At 43.0% G+C, this 19,539-nt stretch overlaps 1 protein-coding gene across 1 annotated transcript in view; it reads right to left on the minus strand.

Annotated features, from left to right (window-relative positions):
* HYDIN (HYDIN axonemal central pair apparatus protein) overlaps positions 1-19,539 on the minus strand; it is a 392,140-nt gene that overhangs the window by 189,949 nt on the left and 182,652 nt on the right. The window contains 1 exon segment of the mRNA XM_030924912.1: positions 16,793-17,106. Coding sequence (XP_030780772.1) covers positions 16,793-17,106 — 314 coding nt within the window.

Raw genomic sequence — 19,539 nt, forward strand, 5'->3', positions numbered from 1 at the left:
GAAAAGTAATCACAGGTTGGTTTACAGCCAGGGGAGACCAGAGGGAAGCAAGCCACCAGCAGAGTGACTTAGGTAGCCTGGAGGGAGAATTCCTGGGAAAGACGATGAAAGGCAGGGCAGATCCAGGAGACACTGTGGAGGAAAAGCTGGTGGAGACACTTGGTATGATCATATTTAATTTTGTCCGATCTGGTGGGTATGTAATGGTGTCTAGCTGTAAATGTTTTCATTTCCATTTACAAGATTACTAATGAGGTGGAACATCTTTTTACTCTTTATTGGCCATTCATATCTCTTCTTCTGTGAAATAACTGCTCATTCTTCTCTCCTGGGTTTTAGTTGAATTCTGTCTTTTCCTTCAAGGGCATTCTTCATGCAGTATGCAGACTGATCATCTGAAGGCAGTCTGTATGCCAAAACTGCTCTCTGTTGGTGCCTTGTCTTTGTACTCGTTTAATGGTATCTCTTGATGAAGAAAGTTCTCAGCTTCAACATAGAGATTATGGATAGTTTCATTATGATTTTGTGCTTTTTGTCTCTTGTTTAAGAAATTCTGAGGCTAGGTGAGGTGGCTCACACCTGTAATCCCAGTAATTTGGGAGCCCAAGATAGGAGGATTGTGTGAGGCTGGGAGTTTGAGACCAGCCTGGGCAACATAGTGATACCCCCATCTCTACAAAAAATTTAAAAAGAGCATCAGCCAAGTGTGGTGGTATGTGTTTGTAGTCCCAGCTACGTGGGGGCTGAGGCAGGAGAATCACTTGAGCCTAGGAGTTTGAGGTTGCAGTGGGCCATGATCATGCCACCACATTCTAGCCTGGGCAGCAAAGTGAGACCCTGTCTGTTTTAAAAAAAATCTTCCTTATTCAGAATCAGAGATAATCAAAGCATTACCCTACATTTTCTTCAAATTAAAAAAATTGACTTATACTTTTCATGTTTATATCTTTAACCCATTTGAAATTAATTTCTTTTTTTCTTTTGAGACAGAGTCTCACTCTATTGCCCAGGCTGGAGTGCAGTGACACAATCTCGGCTCACTGTAACCTCCGCCTCCTGGGTTCAAGCAATTCTTCTGCCTCAGCCTCCAGAGTAGCGGGGAGTACAGGCACATGCCACCATGCCCGGCTAATTTTTGTATTTTTAATAGAGATGGAGTTTCACCATGTTGGCCAGGCTGGTCTCAAACTTCTGACCTTGTGTGACCTGCCTTGGCCTCCCAAAGTGCTGCGATTACAGGCGTGATTTTCTATAGTGTGAGTTTAGGGATCCGTTTATGCTTTTTTCTATATAGATGACATATTCTTTCTGGATCATTTACTGAATAGGCCATCACTTCTCCTTTATTCAAATATTTCAATTTTGTCACGTTTCCACACATGTAAGGACCTGTTTCTGGGGTCTTTATTCTGTTCCTTTATTCTATTTGCCTATCTGTGCACAAATACCGCACTTTAAACTATTGTATTTTTACAATAAGGCTTGATATCTAGGAGCTTGGGTAGTCTCATCTCTCTTCTATATAAAGTTTAGGATCAACCTGTCAGGATTTTGATTGGAAGTACATTTAAACTATAGATCATTCTGGGGAAAAATGACATCTTTACTGAACTGAGTCTTTTAAATCAATGAAACAAGTGTGTCTCATCATTTACTTAGGCCTTCTTTAATGACTTTAAATAAAATTATCATTTATCCATAAATATTGTATTTTTATGTTAGATTTATTTCTAAGTACTTTTTTTTTTTTTTTTAACTGCATTCTATTTTCTATTTGTTGCTGCTATACAGAAATGCAATTGAGGCTGGGTGCGTTGGCTCACGCCTGTAAGTAATCCCAGCACTTTGGGAGGCCAAGGCAGGTGGATCACCTGAGGTCAGGAGTTCGAGACCAGCCTGACCAACATGGTAAAACCCTGTCTCTATTAAAAATACAAAATTAGCTGGGCACCTGTAATCCTAGCTACTCGAGAGGTTGAGGCAGGAGAATTGCCAGAACCCAGGAGGCGGAGGCTGCAGTGAGCCAAGATTGCGCCATTGCACTCCAGCCCAGGGGACAGGGCGAGACTCCATCTCAAAAAAAAAAAAAAAGTGATGCAATTGAATTTTATAACTTTGTATCAATCCATCCTCCTCACTCAATTCTTTTATTAATTCTAGTAATTTGTCTGTTTATTATTTTGTGTTTTCCATGTAATTATTATATGACTTTTGTTTTTTCCTTTCCAAATCTAGTCTCTTTTATTTACTTTCCTATCTTCCTACACTGGCTAGGATATTTAGTAAATTGTTGAATAGAAATGGAACTCTTGGCTAGGTGCAGTGGCTCACTCCTGTAATCCCAGCACTTTGGGAGGCCGAGGTAGGCAGATCACCTGAGGTCAGGAGTTCGGGACCAGCCTGGCCAACATGGAGAAATCCTGTCTGTACTAAAAATACAAAATTAGCCGAGCGTGGTGGCGCATGCCTGTAATCTCAGCTATTTGGGAGACTGAGGCAGGAGAATCACTTGAACCTGGGAGGCAGAGGTTGTGGTGAGCCGAGATCACGCCATTGCACTCCAGCCAAGGCAACAAGAGTGAAACTCTGTCTCAAAAGAAAAAAGAAAAAAAAAAAAAAGAAATAGAACTCATCTTATTTTTGATTTTTAAAGGAGATGACTTTAACATGTCTTCCTATTTTATTTTATTTTTTATTTTATTTTATTTTTTTTTTTGAGACGGAGTCTCGCTCTGTCTCCCAGGCTGGAATGCTGTGGCCAGATCTCAGCTCACTGCAAGCTCCACCTCCCGGGTTCCTGCCATTCTCCTGCCTCAGCCTCCCGAGTAGCTGGGACTACAGGCGCCCGCCACCTCACCCGGCTAATTTTTTTTTGTATTTTTTAGTAAAGACGGGGTTTCACCGTGTTAGCCAGGATGGTCTCGATCTGCTGACCTCGTGATCCTCCCGTCTCGGCCTCCCAAAGTGCTGGGATTACAGGCTTGAGCCACCATGCCTGGCCATGTCTTCCTATTTTAAAAAGTTATCCTTGATCAGGTTAAGGAATTTTCACATGAATAGTTGTTTGGCTCTACTGATTTTTTTCCTTGATTTATTGAGATGATCATATGTTTTTTTCTTCTTTAATGGGGTAGTATAGGAAATTGAATTATTGGATTTGTAATGTTAAACCAACCTTGCATTCCTGGAATAAACTCAACCTCATTATATCTTATCTTTTTATGCTTTGCTGGATTCAGTTTGCTAATATTTTGGTGAATGTTTTACATTTAGATTTTTGAATTAATGAGTGTGAATGGCCTGAAATCTTTATGTCCCTAACCGGGTTTAATGGATTTTGGTATAAAAATTAAGTTAGTTTTATAAAATAAGTTGGGTAATACTGTCTTTTATATTTTTCTCTGAAAAGAGTTTAAGTTTGAAATAATTTATTTCTTAAATCATTGGAAGAACTTTTCTGTATCTATCAGGGCTTAGTGGGTTTTTAAAAATGAGGATATTTGAAACTATTTCTTTAATGGTTATAAGACCATTTGGATTTCTTGTTTTAAAAAAGTTAGTTTTGGCAAGTTGTATTGTTCTAAGAATTTATCCATTTTATCTAAGGTTATTCAGAAGTATGTTTTAAAATGTCTAAGCCTGTGTTTTTATTTACTTGTTTGTTTCTTGTCATCTATTTGCTATTGATTTCTGACAGAACAGATTTTTTGCTGAGATTTGCTTTAAGCCCTAGTATACAGTAATTTTTCTTAACTGTTCCATGGAGCCAGAAGATTTTTTTTAGTGTTCTACATATGTCAATTATATTAAGCCTATTAATGCATTCAAATTGTCTATAAGTGTTGTTCACTAGGACTTTAAGCAATGATAGAAATATTCTCTATTTGTTATGTCCATTACATAGCCACTAGCCACATGTGGTCATCAAGGACTTGAGAAGTAACTTGGTTTAGATTCCAGCCTCATGGAATTGGTGCCCTTTATAAGAAGGGACACCAGAGTGTTCTCTCTCTCCCTTTGCTATGTGATCACAAGGTGACTGTCTACAAGTCAGGAGGATAGCCTTCACCAAAACTGACTATGCTGGCACTGTGATCTCAGACTACCAGCCTCCAGAACTGAGAAATAAATATCTCTTGTTTAAGTCACGCACTCTATGGTGTTTTGTTATGGCAGCCTGAGCTCAGTAATATAGTGTAATGCATTATACTTAAGTGTAGAAAATTCAACATTGCTTTGTGACTTAACGTAATTCTTAAATAGTAATTAGGCATCAGCCAACTCAGCCATAGCTACAGATGTCAGGGTTCCTCAGAGGAAGCCCAGGAACTGATGAGGCTGGGAAGAAGGAGAAAGAAGGACTCCTTTACCCTTTCTTTCACTTAGCATCTCTGTTCTGAAGTGATTGACATAAAAAGTGTTCTGCTGTAAAAAGCCAGAACACCACTGTGTTAAATAACACATATATATATGTGTTTGTGTCTATTTAAGAATTTGCTTTATCGCCAACCTGATTAATTTATATATCACATGTAATACATCTATTATATTCAATTATAATTATACATATATTTCCAGTTTATCTAAATAAGTGATATTCTTTCTCAAGGAGCAGAGTAAATCTACAGATCTTAGCTATTCGATATTGCCCTTCCTTCAGTGGCAGTGAACCAAGCTGTAGGAATGATGTCTAGAAGAAAAAACAATTCCACTCCTATGACACGGGGCTGAACTTGAATTTCCAAACCTGTTAATAGAAGGACAGAGTAAGAGGTTTCAAGCCCTTCTGAACAGATGCAGGATGGCTTCTCCTAGAGCTACCTACTTCCTCCCCTAAAGGATGATCAGTTAGAAGCTGATGATGAACCTGTGGGCAGAACCTCATGGCAAGACAACAGCCCCACAGGAACAGTCTGCCCAGTCTGTGGCAACAAGTAGAGAATACTGCCCTCCTGTGATGGTGTTGTGGCCTCAAGAAAGAGGTCAATGGGAAAGAGTAACAGGAAGCAGGCTTTGCTGCCAACATGCTCTCTGGTGGGGCCTCACCCGGTTAAGGCAAAAACTAAGAGGATCCCTGAGGTTCCTGATGACTCTGGTATGGAGCCAGCCAGGCCAAGGAAATCCTCAGTTCCTGCCTGAATCAGGAACCACTGGCTATCACAGGCAGTTGGGGTGTGATTATCACTAAAAACCCCCTGTAGGGCACAGTCTCAGGATGAGATCCCCCACCTCTAGCAGCTCTCACATTCAGGGACTCAGAATAAGGCTGGAAGCCACCACCCACAGGCTCCTTCCCTCCACCCTGCACTCAGGCCTCTAGGGGCAGCAGGCGTCTCTTCATCATGCCGGGACTGATCATCTAGCCCGCCCAGCAGACCCCCATCAGTGTTCCCACCAGATTTCTTCACTGGGTAATATTTGCAAGGCTGAAAAGTAGAGGGCAAAGTGCTGAACTGTGGAACAAACAGTAGCTGTGGATTTTTATGAGCCTCTTGTTTTCTCATTCAGCTTATAAACTCTTGATGGGAAAAGACTGTGCTTCCTACTTGTCCCCACTTCACCCCTTTCTCTCCCTCTCTCCCTTTCTCTTGCCTCCCTCCCTCCCTCTCTCCCTCTCTTCTCTGTCTCCCTTTCCCTCCCTCCTTCCCTCTCTCCCTCCTTCCCTCTCTCCCTCCCCCCCCTCCCTCCCTCCCTCCCTCCCTCCCTCCCTCCCTCCCTCCCTTCCTTCCTTCCTTCCTTCCTTCCTTCCTTCCTTCCTTCCTTCCCATTTTTATCTAGTGCTTATTCTGGGTGCTTCCCTTCCCTTATTTGTAAAATCACAATAATAATAGTGTTTCCTAAATAGCTGCCATGTAAATAAGGTTACTGAGAATATGAAGTGAAGCCATCTTTGGAAATGTCTGGCACAGTCACTGCTTATCCACCCACCTTGTTCCCAATGAGCAGTTTCCATGTTTGTCTTTGGGGGCTCATCAATTTCATGCACAGCAATAAGTCTTACTTATCTTTGTAGTCCCCATCGCACATAGCACAGTGTTCACGTAGAGTATTCAGAGAAGGGTGATTTAAAAATAGATATATAGTAATAAGATATACAGAAAAAATGGGCTTTGATATGTCAGTAGAAGGCAGTGGTTAAAACAGAGGCTTTATGGTCAGTCAGTGCAGAAATGGGGTCTTGGACTTCTCAAACGAAGATACAGAAGTGATCAAGAAACATGAAAAAATGTTCATCGTCACTAATCATCGAGAAATGCAAATCAAAACCACAATGAGATAATGTCTCATACCAGTCAGAATGGCGATTATTAAAAAAATAACATGCTGGTGAGGTGGAGGAGAAAAGGAATGCTTACACATTGTTGGTGGGAATGTAAATTAGTTCAGCCAATGTGAAAGCAGTTTGGAGACTTCTCAAAGAACTTAAAACAGGGCTACCATTTGACCCAGCAATCCCATTACTAGGTACAAACCCAAAGGAATATAAATTATTGTACCAAAAAGACACATGCATTTATATGTTCACTGCAGTGCTATTCACAATAGCAAAGACATGGACTCAATCCAGGTGCCCATCAACAATGGATTGGATAAAGAAAATGTGGTACATAAACACCATGAGTACTATGCATCCATAAATCATGCAGCAACATGGATGTAGCTGGAAGCCATAATCCTACGTGAACTAATGCAGGAACAGAAAACCAAATACTACATGTTCTCACTTATAAGTGGGGGCTAAACACTGAGCACACATGGACACAAATGGGGAACAATAGACGCTATGAACTACTAGAGGGGGTAATAAGGGAGTGGGACGTGGGTTAAAAAACTACCTGTTGGGTAGTATGCTCAGTACCTGGGTGACAGGATCCATACCCCAAACTTTAGCATCATGCAATATTGCCATGTAACAAATCTGCACATGTATCCCCTGAATTTAAAATCAAAGTTGAAATTATTAACAAAAAGAAATGGGGTCTGGGATCTGCTGTGTGGACTCAGGTGCCTGGATCCCTAAAAGCAGGTATTCATCCTCACTCTCTGGGGTTGCTGCATGACATGTAATGAGTTAGAATGACGCCTGACATGGTGGGTACTCAATCATTGTTATTGCTATTGGTCAAGATTATGGAAGCTTCCTCTCATTGCTCCTAATAGCTCCATGTAGAAGATTTGGCCATATACATCTGTCTACAGGAAATATTTCCTACTTGGACATATTCTTTGTGCTCTGGAAAGCTGTTAAGAGATTTTCCCTAGGTAAAGATGTGAATTGTTCACACTGTACCGATGGTCTTACTCTAAGGCTTCAAAAATAGGCAGGTTGCTTTTCATACAGAAAACAGGAAGGTGCCTGCACAGCTGGTGCTTAGGGCTGCACGGTGACGGGGCTGTTCTGGGAACGAAGTCTGGTTGTGAGTTTCTTTTCCACAGTGCCTGAGGAGTAAAACAGCTTATCATGTTTCAGGGCATTGGTAAGGTGGTCTTGTTCCTCAAATACCCTTCCACACAGGTGGCACCTAATTTCATAATTAGATGTCCATCTCTTTGGCTTAGGACTAGCAAGGGAAATGCAATGGGCCTGATCAGTCATGAAGGTGGAATCTTGGTTCTTTGCTGCCCAGCATCCACTTGCCTTTCTCTGGTCGGGGACCTTCCATTTCCCTCTGGGAACTAGCCTATCTCTGACATTCAGCCTGGCTCAGGAGTAGCAGTAAGTCCCCCAGACCATAGTTGAGGGACATAGGATTCGACCAGAGCCAGTGAGTTACAGCAAAACCTTTCCCAGGACTGTACTTCCTCCCGCTAGACTGGAACCTGGCATATGAAGAGCTGGAGCTGCTGAGTCATCTTGCAACCATGTGCGTATAGGACCTGACTGAGAATGGAGGAAATATGGCAGAGGGCAGAACCGAGGGATGATGGAGGAGACACTAGGTGCAGGTGATGTTATTCAAGTCCTGGATCAAGCTGTGCCTGAGCCTGAACCTAGACTTTCCAGATGCATGAACCAACAAATTCTGTTTTTGTTTTTCTTTTTTTTTTTGTAAGTTGGAGTCAGGATTACTATTGCTTACAATCAAAGGCTTCTAATGATATGGTCATTAATATAGGATCCATTTTTAAAAGGTTGCTTGGCGTGGAAGAGAGTAAAGGGAGCACAAGAACTCAATGCTGGTAATGTTGGAGGCTCTGAGTAGGTGGGATAAGGGACATCCTCAAGATGTCAATGTTTGAATCCCTGGAACCTGTGAATGTTACCTTATATGGCAAAAGGGACTTTGCATATGTGATTAAGTTGAGGATCTAGAGGAGGGGTGATCATTCTGGAATATATGAGTCAGTCCAATGATCTAACCACAGGTGCCCTTATATGAGGGAGGCAGAGGGCCATGCTCCTCCAGAGAGGGGAGAAGGGGATGCTAGGCAGTAGGCTTTGAAGGTGGAGGAAAGGCCAGAGACTAGGAATGCAAAGAATGAAAGGAACAAAGCTCTGGAAGTCAGCAAAGGCAGGGGATTTTCCCTGCAGCTTCCAGAGGGAGCAGAGAGAGAATGACCCTGTCCATACCTTGGTTTTGGCCCAGTGAAACTGATTTCAGACTTACGGCCTCCAGAACAGGAAGAGAAGAGATCTGTGTTGTTCCAATGGCCCCAGCTTGTGATCTGTTGCAGCAGCCACAGGAAATTGCTAGGGGGAGGGCCCCATTCCCACTGGGCTCACTCTTGGGGCTGTAAGTCTGTCATCCTGGCTCAGACACAGTAGGGAGAGAGTCAGGGAAGAAAGGGGGCTGAGGGGGCAGAAAATGGACTGTGGCCCCGATTCTGTTTCCCCTTCGTGACCCTTTTGCCCCCTCCTCAGGGCTGTCTTCCCTCTGGCCCCAAGGCTAAATGCTTACTTTTGGCTCCAATCCAAACTTTTCTCTGGGAGGTGAAAAAGAAAAACGCAAATACTCGAGCTCACAGCCTTCTGAGAGGTACAGAGCTGGTGAGGAAGACAGGGATGTTTATAGAAGGGACAAAAGCTTAGATCAGTGAGAGGCACCTGTGGCCCTTGGACCCTGTGAGGCTTCCCCACATCCTGAAATGGCCTCAGACTGATTGTGGGAGAAAAGATCTCAAAGTTGCCTCTGGGGTGCTCAAATATGGCCTGGTATCAACATCAGAGAGGCACTCATCTCCTCAATTTCTTCAATAACAAAGTGGCTGTTAGCATCCTCACCACATTCCTCTATGGAAGGCACCATTATTATCCTCCTTCATTTCACACAAGAGCCGAGGTTCAGGAAGGCTCAGCTACCCAGCAGGGTCACATGGGGCAGGTGGCTGAGCTAAAGTCTGACTCGCACACCAGCACCCTGAACTACCTGGGGACAGCTGTGGTTTAAAGAGTACTTAGTGCCTGCCCTTGTGGGGTTCAATAAAACAATGCTTATTCTGAAAGAAAAAAATAATCACATTTTCCCTAAACATTTTTATTTTCTTATTGGGCCCTTGGGCAGAGCAAGGAACTGCCTCTAAGCCAAGGTCTGGCCTTATCTGGCTGCAGAGAGGAGTGATAGGTAGGGAGGGGAGGCCTACCTGGCCCTGGCCCCCTTGAGCCACACACAGGCCACGGTGAAGTTTGGCTAAAGCCTGGCTTTGGCCTTGATTAATGCAGCCTGGTATAAGGAAAGGATTTTCTACCGTTTGTTGGAAGTAAAAGGAATCTGGGTCCATCTGTGGTTGTCTAAGGACCCCAGAGCTCCTATAGGAGGACCTGTAGGAGGCCCTATAGGATTCTGGGACTGCTTCACTTAGCAGCGTTTGGTACAAAGGAAGGCACCCTTAGAGAACCTAAAAACAGCCACCAATTTGGGAGTGCTTGGCATGTCTCAGGGACATATGCATGTTATAGATACACTTCATTTAATCCTCATAGCAACTCTTTTAGACTACCATTTTACAGGTGAGTCAACCGCGGCACAAGGTCACATGGCTAGGAGCACAGCGCTTGGATTCTAACTAGCCACGTCTGACTCTGCAGCCCAGGACCCCAACTACCACTAACACACCACATCTTAGAAAAGTTCCACTTTTGGACCAGGAACAGTAGCTCACACTTGTAATCCCAGCACTTTGGGAGACTGAGGTAGGAGGATCACTTGAGCCTAGGAGTTTGAGACCAGCCTGGGAAACATAGCAAGACCCTGTCTCTACAAAACAAACAAACAAACAAACAAACAAACAAAAAACCAGAAATCAGTCAGGTATAATGGTGCATGCCTGTAGTCCCAGCTACAGTAGTCCTTGGCTTGAGCCCAGGAGTTTAAGGCTGTGGTGAACCAAGATTGTGCCACTGCACTCCAGCCTGGGTGACAGAGTGAGACTTTGTTTAAAAAAAAAAAATCCACTTTTGAAGCAACAGAAATTGAGGAATGATGACGACACAGATGGAAGCATCCAGAAAATGAGGCTCTTCCTCCAGCCTCCTTCCAGGGCTTCCACCCTCCTCTTCCAATCTCCATATTGGCTGGCTGGCGCTCATCATAGAAAAATCAATGTGAGAATAACATGTTCCTTTGCTGCAGGACTTGGCTCCCCTTAGGCCTTTGTATTCGATTTATTTACAATCTGATTCGGAAACGAAAAGCCAAAGCTGTCCGTGGAGACCACTTGGCCCACATGTTCTAGGTTCTAGCGCAGCCTCAGCTCCCCCGCTCTGAGACTGGGTAGAGATGCCAGCCAAGCCAGAGGCCGCTCGGCTTCCTGAGGGTTGGCTCTCTAGTCTGGCCTCTTAAAGGTAAAAGCTGGTTCAAGTGCACTGTTTCCTTGCACTTCTCTTTCACACAGGTGCCATGAAGCATGGTGTTCTTATCAAGCCGATCAGTTAGATCGAAGAGATGGACCTAATAAAAGGGTGGCTCCTGCAGCAACGGCTCTGTGGGCATGAATGCCCAGCCCTGGCACTTCTTGCCAGCTTTCTCATTACATGCAGATGTGGGAGGGGGGAGACTGCCATCCACCATGGTTGACCCAGGTTCCTGTCACGGGCACAAACTCATAGGCTTCAAAGGCAAGGGCTGCCTTTTCCTCTTACCGAGGACTTATTTAGCATGCATGTCCATTTTACTTCTTTCTTTGTTCTTAGATGTGACATGAGGGCCAACTTGGGGAAAAAATGTGTGCTCAAACAAGAGGGATGCTTTAAATAGATGAGTGAGAATTGCCTACAAAGTCACATGCACACACATGCATGCACACGCACTGCAGATGTATTGTGTTGTGAAGGAACATGAGAGTGTCTAGGCAACCTCAGACCTGCCCAATAAAAGAAAAAGAAAACCCTCTCTTACACTTCTGTTTCTTTTGCTGACTGTAAGGCTTAGAAGAATCCTAACTGGATAAGAAAGGTTAGTGTTGGTGTATATCTGATAAAAGTGACCTTTAGTCAGAGTGGTTTATGTTTTTCAGATGTCCTACACAGAGACAGTCTGTCTGGAAACCAGGTGGCTTTTTTTTTCTCTTTTTGTCTATTCTAGGTGACATTTATGCCTGGAACCTTTCTATTTGGCAGGTGCCAGGAAGCTGAGAGAGAGGAATCTCAAGCCAGGTATGAAATGATCTCCTTCTCTCTACAAATACCAAGGTGGGAGCAGCTGATTCACCAAGAAACACCCTTTGAGGACGTACTCTGTGCTGGGGACTGTGCTGGGCTCTGGGGCTCCAGAGGTGACAGGGCAGGTGTGCTTGGTGGCCTCACAGGGATTAAGAGATGCTGGGAAGATGGACACTGAGCCATAAGTAGAGGTGTGATGTGAGTCACCAAGGAGATGGGGGTACCAATGTCCATGATAGGGGCTCTGGCCTAAGGATGGGTCTTGGAGAAGGTTTTCCTGCAGAAGGATGGTGAAGCTGAAGTCTGAAGAAGGGGCAGGGACAAGTAGGTAGGGCTGGGGAGGAGCTTCCAGCAAAGAAGGGGGCAGTTGGACAGGAACAGCACTGGGCAGGACAGAGGCCGGTGTGTTGGGTAAACAGAAAGGTCGGTGCCGGAAGAAGAGAGCGAAACTGGAGTGGAACGCAGGGACCAGCACATGCTGAGCCTTGTAGAACAGAGTACTCTGTACTTGATTCCAAGAAGCACGGGTAGTTATGAAAGGCTTAACGCCATGGCAGTGTCATGGCTACTGATGGGAGTAGGAGCTCTGGTGCATGGCATGGAAGCAGAAAGCCCAGGTAGGGCTATGACCATGGTCCCAGCAACAGGCAATGATGGCTTGAGCCAGGGTAACAGCAGTGGAAATGAGAATGAGGTTTTCAGAAGGCAGAATAGGTAGAAGTTGGTGGTGGATTTGATGGGGTGGGTGGGGTTAGAGAGAGGAAGAAATCCTAATGCCTCCCAGGAGAGCAGTGATGTCGTTTACTGGGACAGGGTGCTCTGGAGGAGAGTTGGGGGGTGGCAGGGAGGGAACAGAGCTTATGTAGAACACATTAGGCATAGATCACCTGGGAGGCATCCAAGGGATGTCCAGGAGGAGATGTCAAGAAGGCAACAGACTTGAAACTCAGCAGAGGGGGCTCGGTGAAGATAGGCACTGGGAAGCCTCGGCAAAAGAAGCTGACTGGAGCTATGGGGGTGCGTCAATTTCTAGGAAGAGGAGAAAGCCTAGGATGGAGCCCTCCATCCTTCTACTCCAGTGGATTTGTTGCTGGCAGAGAACTGAGAAGTTGTTGAGGGGACAAGAGGAAAAGCAGGTGAATACGGTGCTCTGCAAGCTGAGAAAGGAATGTATTTCAGGAAAGTGGGGTTGGTCGCTGTGCTGAATGCTGCTAAGTGTTATCTTTCTGAAAAAACCTCTGTCACCTTCTTGATTACAAATCTCATCATTACCTCCAAGAAAGAGCGTTAATTCCTTCTGGAATACCAGGCCTCTCACACAGTTCTGCCAATATGCCTCTCCACACTCATCTCCCATAACTTCTCCCACCCAGTGAGGTCTGCCCACCAGCCACACTGACATACCCTCTGCCAACACCATGGTAGGAGCGTGTCATTTGCTCTCCAGCATCGATTCTCCCTCTGTCAGTTTTTGTTTGGTGATCTACCCCATTCCCACCCTCTCCAGTCCATCTGGTTCTGAGATCATGATTCACAGCCTTTGGTGTGGGGCATGTGGCCAGGTCAACCATGATGAGGGCGTCACCCTCCCCTGACAGTGACTGATGAGGAGTGGGGACAGAAATGTGACTCAGTTGGTCTGATCAGAGTGAATCTCCTGGAAGTTGTGGGAGAAAGACCTCATACTGTTTTCCAGTGGATCAGAGTATAAAAGGACATGGCCCCAGCAGTGCGGGCAGCCACTAAGTGATTAGGAGAGAAAAGCTAATCTGGGAATGAGGTTAACACATGAAACTGAGCAGAGCTGAGAGGCAGAGAACCCGGCTCCAATGATGACATTGTATGATCCTCGCTTTAAGCCAGGCCAGAAGCCAAAATGAATCTGGAATTTTGAGTTGTGAAAACCAAAGAATTTCCTTTCCTTTAATTTTTGCTTAGGGTCAGGTTTTCAATGACTTGCAACAGAGTGAACACATGAATTCTAACTAATAGATAACATGCTTTTCCTGTTACTCAGAATGTCTTCCTGCCTCTCCATCTGGAACATTTAACTGTGGCTCCTCAGCATAGCCTTTTCTGACTTCCCTGGGCACAGGCCTCCCACCCACAGAGCCCAGCATGGCCACAAGTCCACTTTGGTACACGTCTGCTTTCCCCACTGGCCTGAGGACAGGGGTCACGTCTTGTTCACTTTTATATTGCCGATTCCTCAATATGTGGCTCACAGTAATCACTTATCAAATGTTTTCTGACTGACTCTCTGATTGAATAAATGAAAGAACGAACAAGTTATAAGCAGAGGCTCAATATCAAGACATAGGAAGATACTGAAGAAAGAGAAAAATGGTTAAATAAATGCTTAAACCAATGAAAAATTAAGTGTATCATCTTCAGCAGTGGCCAAGTACATTTTCAAAATTTCATCCCTTTAATTATGAAAGTAGCCTCTCAAAAATAAAAAAATAAATGAAACATGTCCTTGCTCCCAGATGGAATAAACTCATTTAGCTATGTTACATCAGAATCACTTCACAAAATCCGGTATTTGAAGTGCATTAGGTTGGGTTGGCTGATTTTCCCATAATTATATTAAATGTTCACCATCTACAGAATTTCATTCCAAACCCAAACAGTCCCTGGCACTTAATGAGCTGACTCCAATGCTCAGGCCCAGGACTGGCTGCCGGCTTCAATGCTTCGCTAGGTCATCGTTAGATGTCTACGGAAGACATTCAGAGCGAGCCATCGTTACCGTGGTAACAAGTGCAGGAGAGAAAAGGGTGACTGTCATACATAAGATGAGGATTATGGACAGGAAGCACTGACAAACCCCTAAGGAAACAACACAAGTTTTCCTCAGTTAAGAATGGCCGTTCAATATTCACATGCTAAAAACTGAGTGTCACAGCATCTAACAAGGAAATATATAAAGCCCATTAGTTCTGGTTGCCAACCAAGAAGAAAATGCAGCAATTGCTGCCTCCCACTATTTTATAATTATGTGTATGTCTATACATATACATAAATGAATCAGAACAGAAACCCATTGAAATATGTAAAACAGGCAACATGGAGCTCAGTGTCGCACATACTCAATGTAGGGTCCTACTCAGTCTGTGCTTTGAGTTTGAAATGCTTTCAAGAAAATTCAACAGCAACAAAACCAAAAATAAACAAATGTGACCACATCAAACTAAGAAGCTTCTGCACAGCAAAGGAAAGAATAGAATGAAAATTCAACCTACGGAAAGGGAGAAAATATTTGCAAACCAGATATCTGATAGGGTGTTAATCTCCAAAATATATAAGAACTCCTACAACTCAATAGCAAAAAACCACTAATAACCTAATTTAAAAATGGCTAAGGACTTAAATAGACATTTCTCCAGAGAAGATCAACAAATGGCAACAGGTATAGAAAAATGTTCAATATCATTAAATATCGGGGAAATGCAAATAAAAATCCCAGTGAGATATCACCTCACACCTGTTAGGATGGCTGTTACTAAAGAAACGACAGACAAGTGTTGGTGAGGATGCGGAGAAACTGAAACCCTGGCACACTGTTACTGGGAATGCAAAATGGTGCAGCCACTATGAAAAACAGCATGGAAGTTCCTTAAAAAATTAAAAATAAAACTACCATGTGATTCTGCAATCCCACTTCTGGGTATTTATCCAAGAATTGAAATCAGAATCTCAGAGTGACATTAGCACTCTCATGTTCATTGCAGCAATATTCACAATAGCCAAGATGTAGAAACAAGCTAAATGTCCATCAACAGGTAGATGGATAAAGAAAATTTGTGATATACATACATACAAGGGGCTAGAATTTTGTTCAACCTCAAAAAAGAATGAAATTCTGCAATATGCAATGACATGGATGAGCCTCGAGGACATTGTGCTCAACGAAATAAGCCAGTCATAGAAAGATACTGCATGATATGGTTTGGCTCTTTGTCCTCACCCAAATCTCATCTCGAAATGTAATCCCCACATGCTGAGGGAGGGACCTGATGAGAGGCGACTGGATCACGCAGGTGGCTTCCCCCATGCTGTTCTCATGATAGTGAGTGAGTTCTCATGAGATCCGATGGTTTAAAAGTGTTTGGCAGGGCTGGGTGCGGTGGCCCACACCTGTAATTCCAGCACCTTGGGAGGCTGAGATGGGCAGATTATCTGTGGTCAAGAGTTCAAGACCAGCCTGGCCAACATGGTGAAACCCCATTTCTACTAAAAATACCAAAAAAAAAAAAAAAAAAAAAGAAAGAAAGAAAGAAAAAAAAGCCAGGCACCTGTAATCCCAGCTACGCGGGAGGCTGAGGCAAGAGAATCGCTTGAATCTGGGAGGCAGAGGTTGCAGTGAGCCTAGATAGCGCCATTGCACTCCAGCCTGGGTGACAAGAGCAAAACTCTGTCTCAAAAAAAAAAAAAGTGTTTGGCAGTTCCCCTCTCACTTGCTGTCTCTCCTGCCATCATGAAAGATATGCCTTGCTTCCCCTTCACCTTCTGCCATGACTGTAAATTTCCTGAGGCCTCCCCAGCAATGTAGAACTGTGAGCCAATTAAAACTTTTTTCTTCATAAATTACTCATTCTCAGGCAGATCTTTATAACAGTATGAAAACAGACTAATATACTGCATGATCCCACTTATATGAGGTAGCTAAAATAGTTAATAAAATCAAATAATAGAATAGTGGTTGCAGGGGCTGGGGAGAAAGGAGAATGGGCAACAAGCATACAGTTTCAGTGCAGCAAGATAACTTCCAGAAATCTGGTTTACTTATAGTCAATAATACTGTATTGTACACTTAAAAATTTGTTAAGTTGTATATATATTATCACAATAAAATAATAATTTAAAAAATTCTACAAAGACTTTATTTTTTTAGTGATGAATTTCTAATGATCTTATCACTAGATTCAAAATTAAAGTGGGCTTATGGATATTGCTTTGTTAATTCAGTGGTGACTGGGACTTTCAAAGATGTTTTATCTATGTTTCCTGTTAGCAAATCTAGGATGGACTGTGATTTTAAGCTCCTTGTTAATTCTCTCAGTAATTAGTGGTCAAAATGGAAAATATTCATGAGTGGCCAGTACATGGAAAATAGAAAACCCCGTGAAAAGCCTGAAAGAGAAAACAAATGAAAAGCAGAGTTCTGTGAGAGTTCTACACTAGGGGTACCTTATCTGATTTTCCTCATCATTCACCAAGAAGAACCAGCGAAACTTCACAACCAAGGGGCTGCAGTTGGTGATGGTAACGTAGCGAATGAGCTCGGTATCGTTCAGGATGCAGCCAAAATCCAGCTCCATCGTCTCAAAGCTGAGGTTGGGGTAATGTACTTCTCCGCGCAGGTCCAGGCTGTCTATCTGAGGGTGTTCCACATACTTAATTGCTAGAATTTCTTCTGCCACCCAGTTGTTCAGATCGTTTCTGTAGGAGGGGTCAAACTTGATCAGCAGGTTTTTTCCTTCATCAATTTCCAGTTTAATAGGCTACAAACAAGATAATGGGGAAATTACTAACTTTTGTACTATGCATTTCCACCCTGGTACATGAAACAGGCAGCCAGGTATTTACACATACACATTACATGTATTTATGCACACACACAGATACACACGTATTTATGCACACACATACACACATATTAGTATGAAAACCACACATATACACATTCATATGTAAACAGCTACTGCATCTAACTATAGATACTTACGTATATGGATATACATTTTATTAGTTGAAAATGAAAGCAACGAAAATCTGGAATTATTTAAAGGAAGAGATTTTGATGAGTGTTATGTGGGGTTATAAGAATTGAGGAGTTGTAAACGAAAAGTCTACAATGAATAACTATTATAAAATATTCGTAACTAAAAATAAATCTGTTGTGAAATGCCCTTAGGCAAGTGGGAAAAATTCTTTGCTTAAGAAATTTTTAAAAGAGTTTTCTAAAGCACTGGGGGGTGGGGGTGGGGGGGCTCTGTAGAGAGTGACCCAGAAAGGGACAGATTAGGTAATTTAATTTCTTTTCCAATGTCAGCAATCCTAACTTTTAAGCACAGTGTCATCCACTTTCTGCTGTTTTCTATTCAACTTAAAATGACAGTCCAGAGCTGTACAGCATTTGTTCAGTACATTTTATTTGTTCTTTTCTGTCTTTGATTCCAATCCCTATGTGTTCCTTGATGCCAGTGTCTGCAGTAACACCTTCCCATAGAAAGGCTGGCTATGAGTTGGCTTTTTTAGGCATTGCTCAATTCCCACATTTAATGGGCATGAAAGCCACCTCATGGTTTTGCAGCAAGTACCCTGAGGCAGTCGGGAAGAATGAACACAGGAATGAATCTGTTTTGCGTGCGCCTCATCTTTCCACTGGGCTTAAAGGATTCTGGTATTTAACTATACATTTAATGACGTGATTAGATGGTTTTGGATGATAAAGCCACTCACTTCATTCAACAATCAGAGAGAGAGGAATGACTCTTCAGCATTGCCCTAATCCCAGCTGAAAGCCAGGCCAGCCACCTGGCCTTTGATCTTACCACTGGCACAAGGGGCTGGGCATAAGTTAGGACCCACCCCTGTAATCATGGCAACTGCAGCACTCGGTATCGCCACACTTCATGTTTACATGTTTTGAAGATTGACTTAATTTTTTTTTCAGGGAAATGACATTATTTCTTTATAGAAGTGATACAAAAATTTACATTATATATAAAAGTACAAAGAAGAAATGAGAAATTTATCCCATATTTCACAATACATTATTTCTCAGAGTTATCATTTGGTAGATGTTAGTCCAGATGTGAGAGAGGAATAATAGGATTTTACAAAAATGGAATTAGACTACATTATTTTCTAAAAAACATCATGTTTGAATTTTTTCTTAAAAAAAAACTTGAAGAAATGTTTCATATACAAGGGATATTAATTCCTAAGATTAAAGGCTCTGGAGCTAGAGTAGTTAGGTCCAAATCCTGGTTCCGCCACTTACTAGCTGTGAAACCTTGGGCAAAATACCGGGCCTCAGTTTCTCCATCTGTAAAACAAGGGTAACAATAGTACCTGCCTCTTCTTATGAGGATATAATTAGTTAATGTATATGTGAGGTGTTTCAGGGCAGTGCCCTGCACATAGTGCAAGGTATTGAAATGGTAGCTATTACTATTACCCCTTCACAATAAAGGAAAGAGATGGCTAAATGTTAAGCAGTTTCAACTTTAGACAACCTCTTATTGACACCTGGCTGTAAAAGGGAATGAAATCGGCCGGGCATGGTGGCTCACACCTGTAATCCCAGCACTTTGGGAGGCCGAGGTGGGTGGATCATGAGGTCAGGAGTTCAAGACCAGCCTGGCCAAGATGGTGAAACCCCATCTCTACTAAAAATACAAAGATTAGCCAGACGTGGTGGCAGGCACCTGTAACCCTACTTACTCAGGAGGCTGAGGCAGAGAATTGCTTGAACCTGGGAGGTGGAGGTTGCAGTGAGCTGAGATTGCGCCACTGCACTCCAGCCTGGGTGAGAGAGCGAGACTCTGTCTCAAAAAGTAAAAGGAATGAAATCAGTACACCCATGCTTCCCTCACCTCCCAGTTTTAATTGGCTATAGTGAATTTTAAAAGCTGAGGTTTAAAACATTCTGCTCTGAAATTCTGTCAAAGTTGTGTAGTCTCAGTTCCACAGTTAACTGGATTGAGTCCTCCTATCCGTCTTTTCCTCAGTTTTTTTCATTCCTGAGTACCTTATTTTGATTCTTTTAGATGACCGCATGTCATTGGCAAATTAGTTTTCCAACAGGGGTGCATGAGTGTGGAATTCAAAGATGCAAGGGAATGCTGAATACAGCACTCATGCACCCGTTGGAAAAACTAATTTGCCGAAGACACGCAATCATCTAGAAGAATCAAATAAAATGCTCA

Source organism: Rhinopithecus roxellana, chromosome 20 (assembly GCF_007565055.1).
Source record: "Rhinopithecus roxellana isolate Shanxi Qingling chromosome 20, ASM756505v1, whole genome shotgun sequence".
Lineage (NCBI taxonomy): Eukaryota > Metazoa > Chordata > Mammalia > Primates > Cercopithecidae > Rhinopithecus > Rhinopithecus roxellana.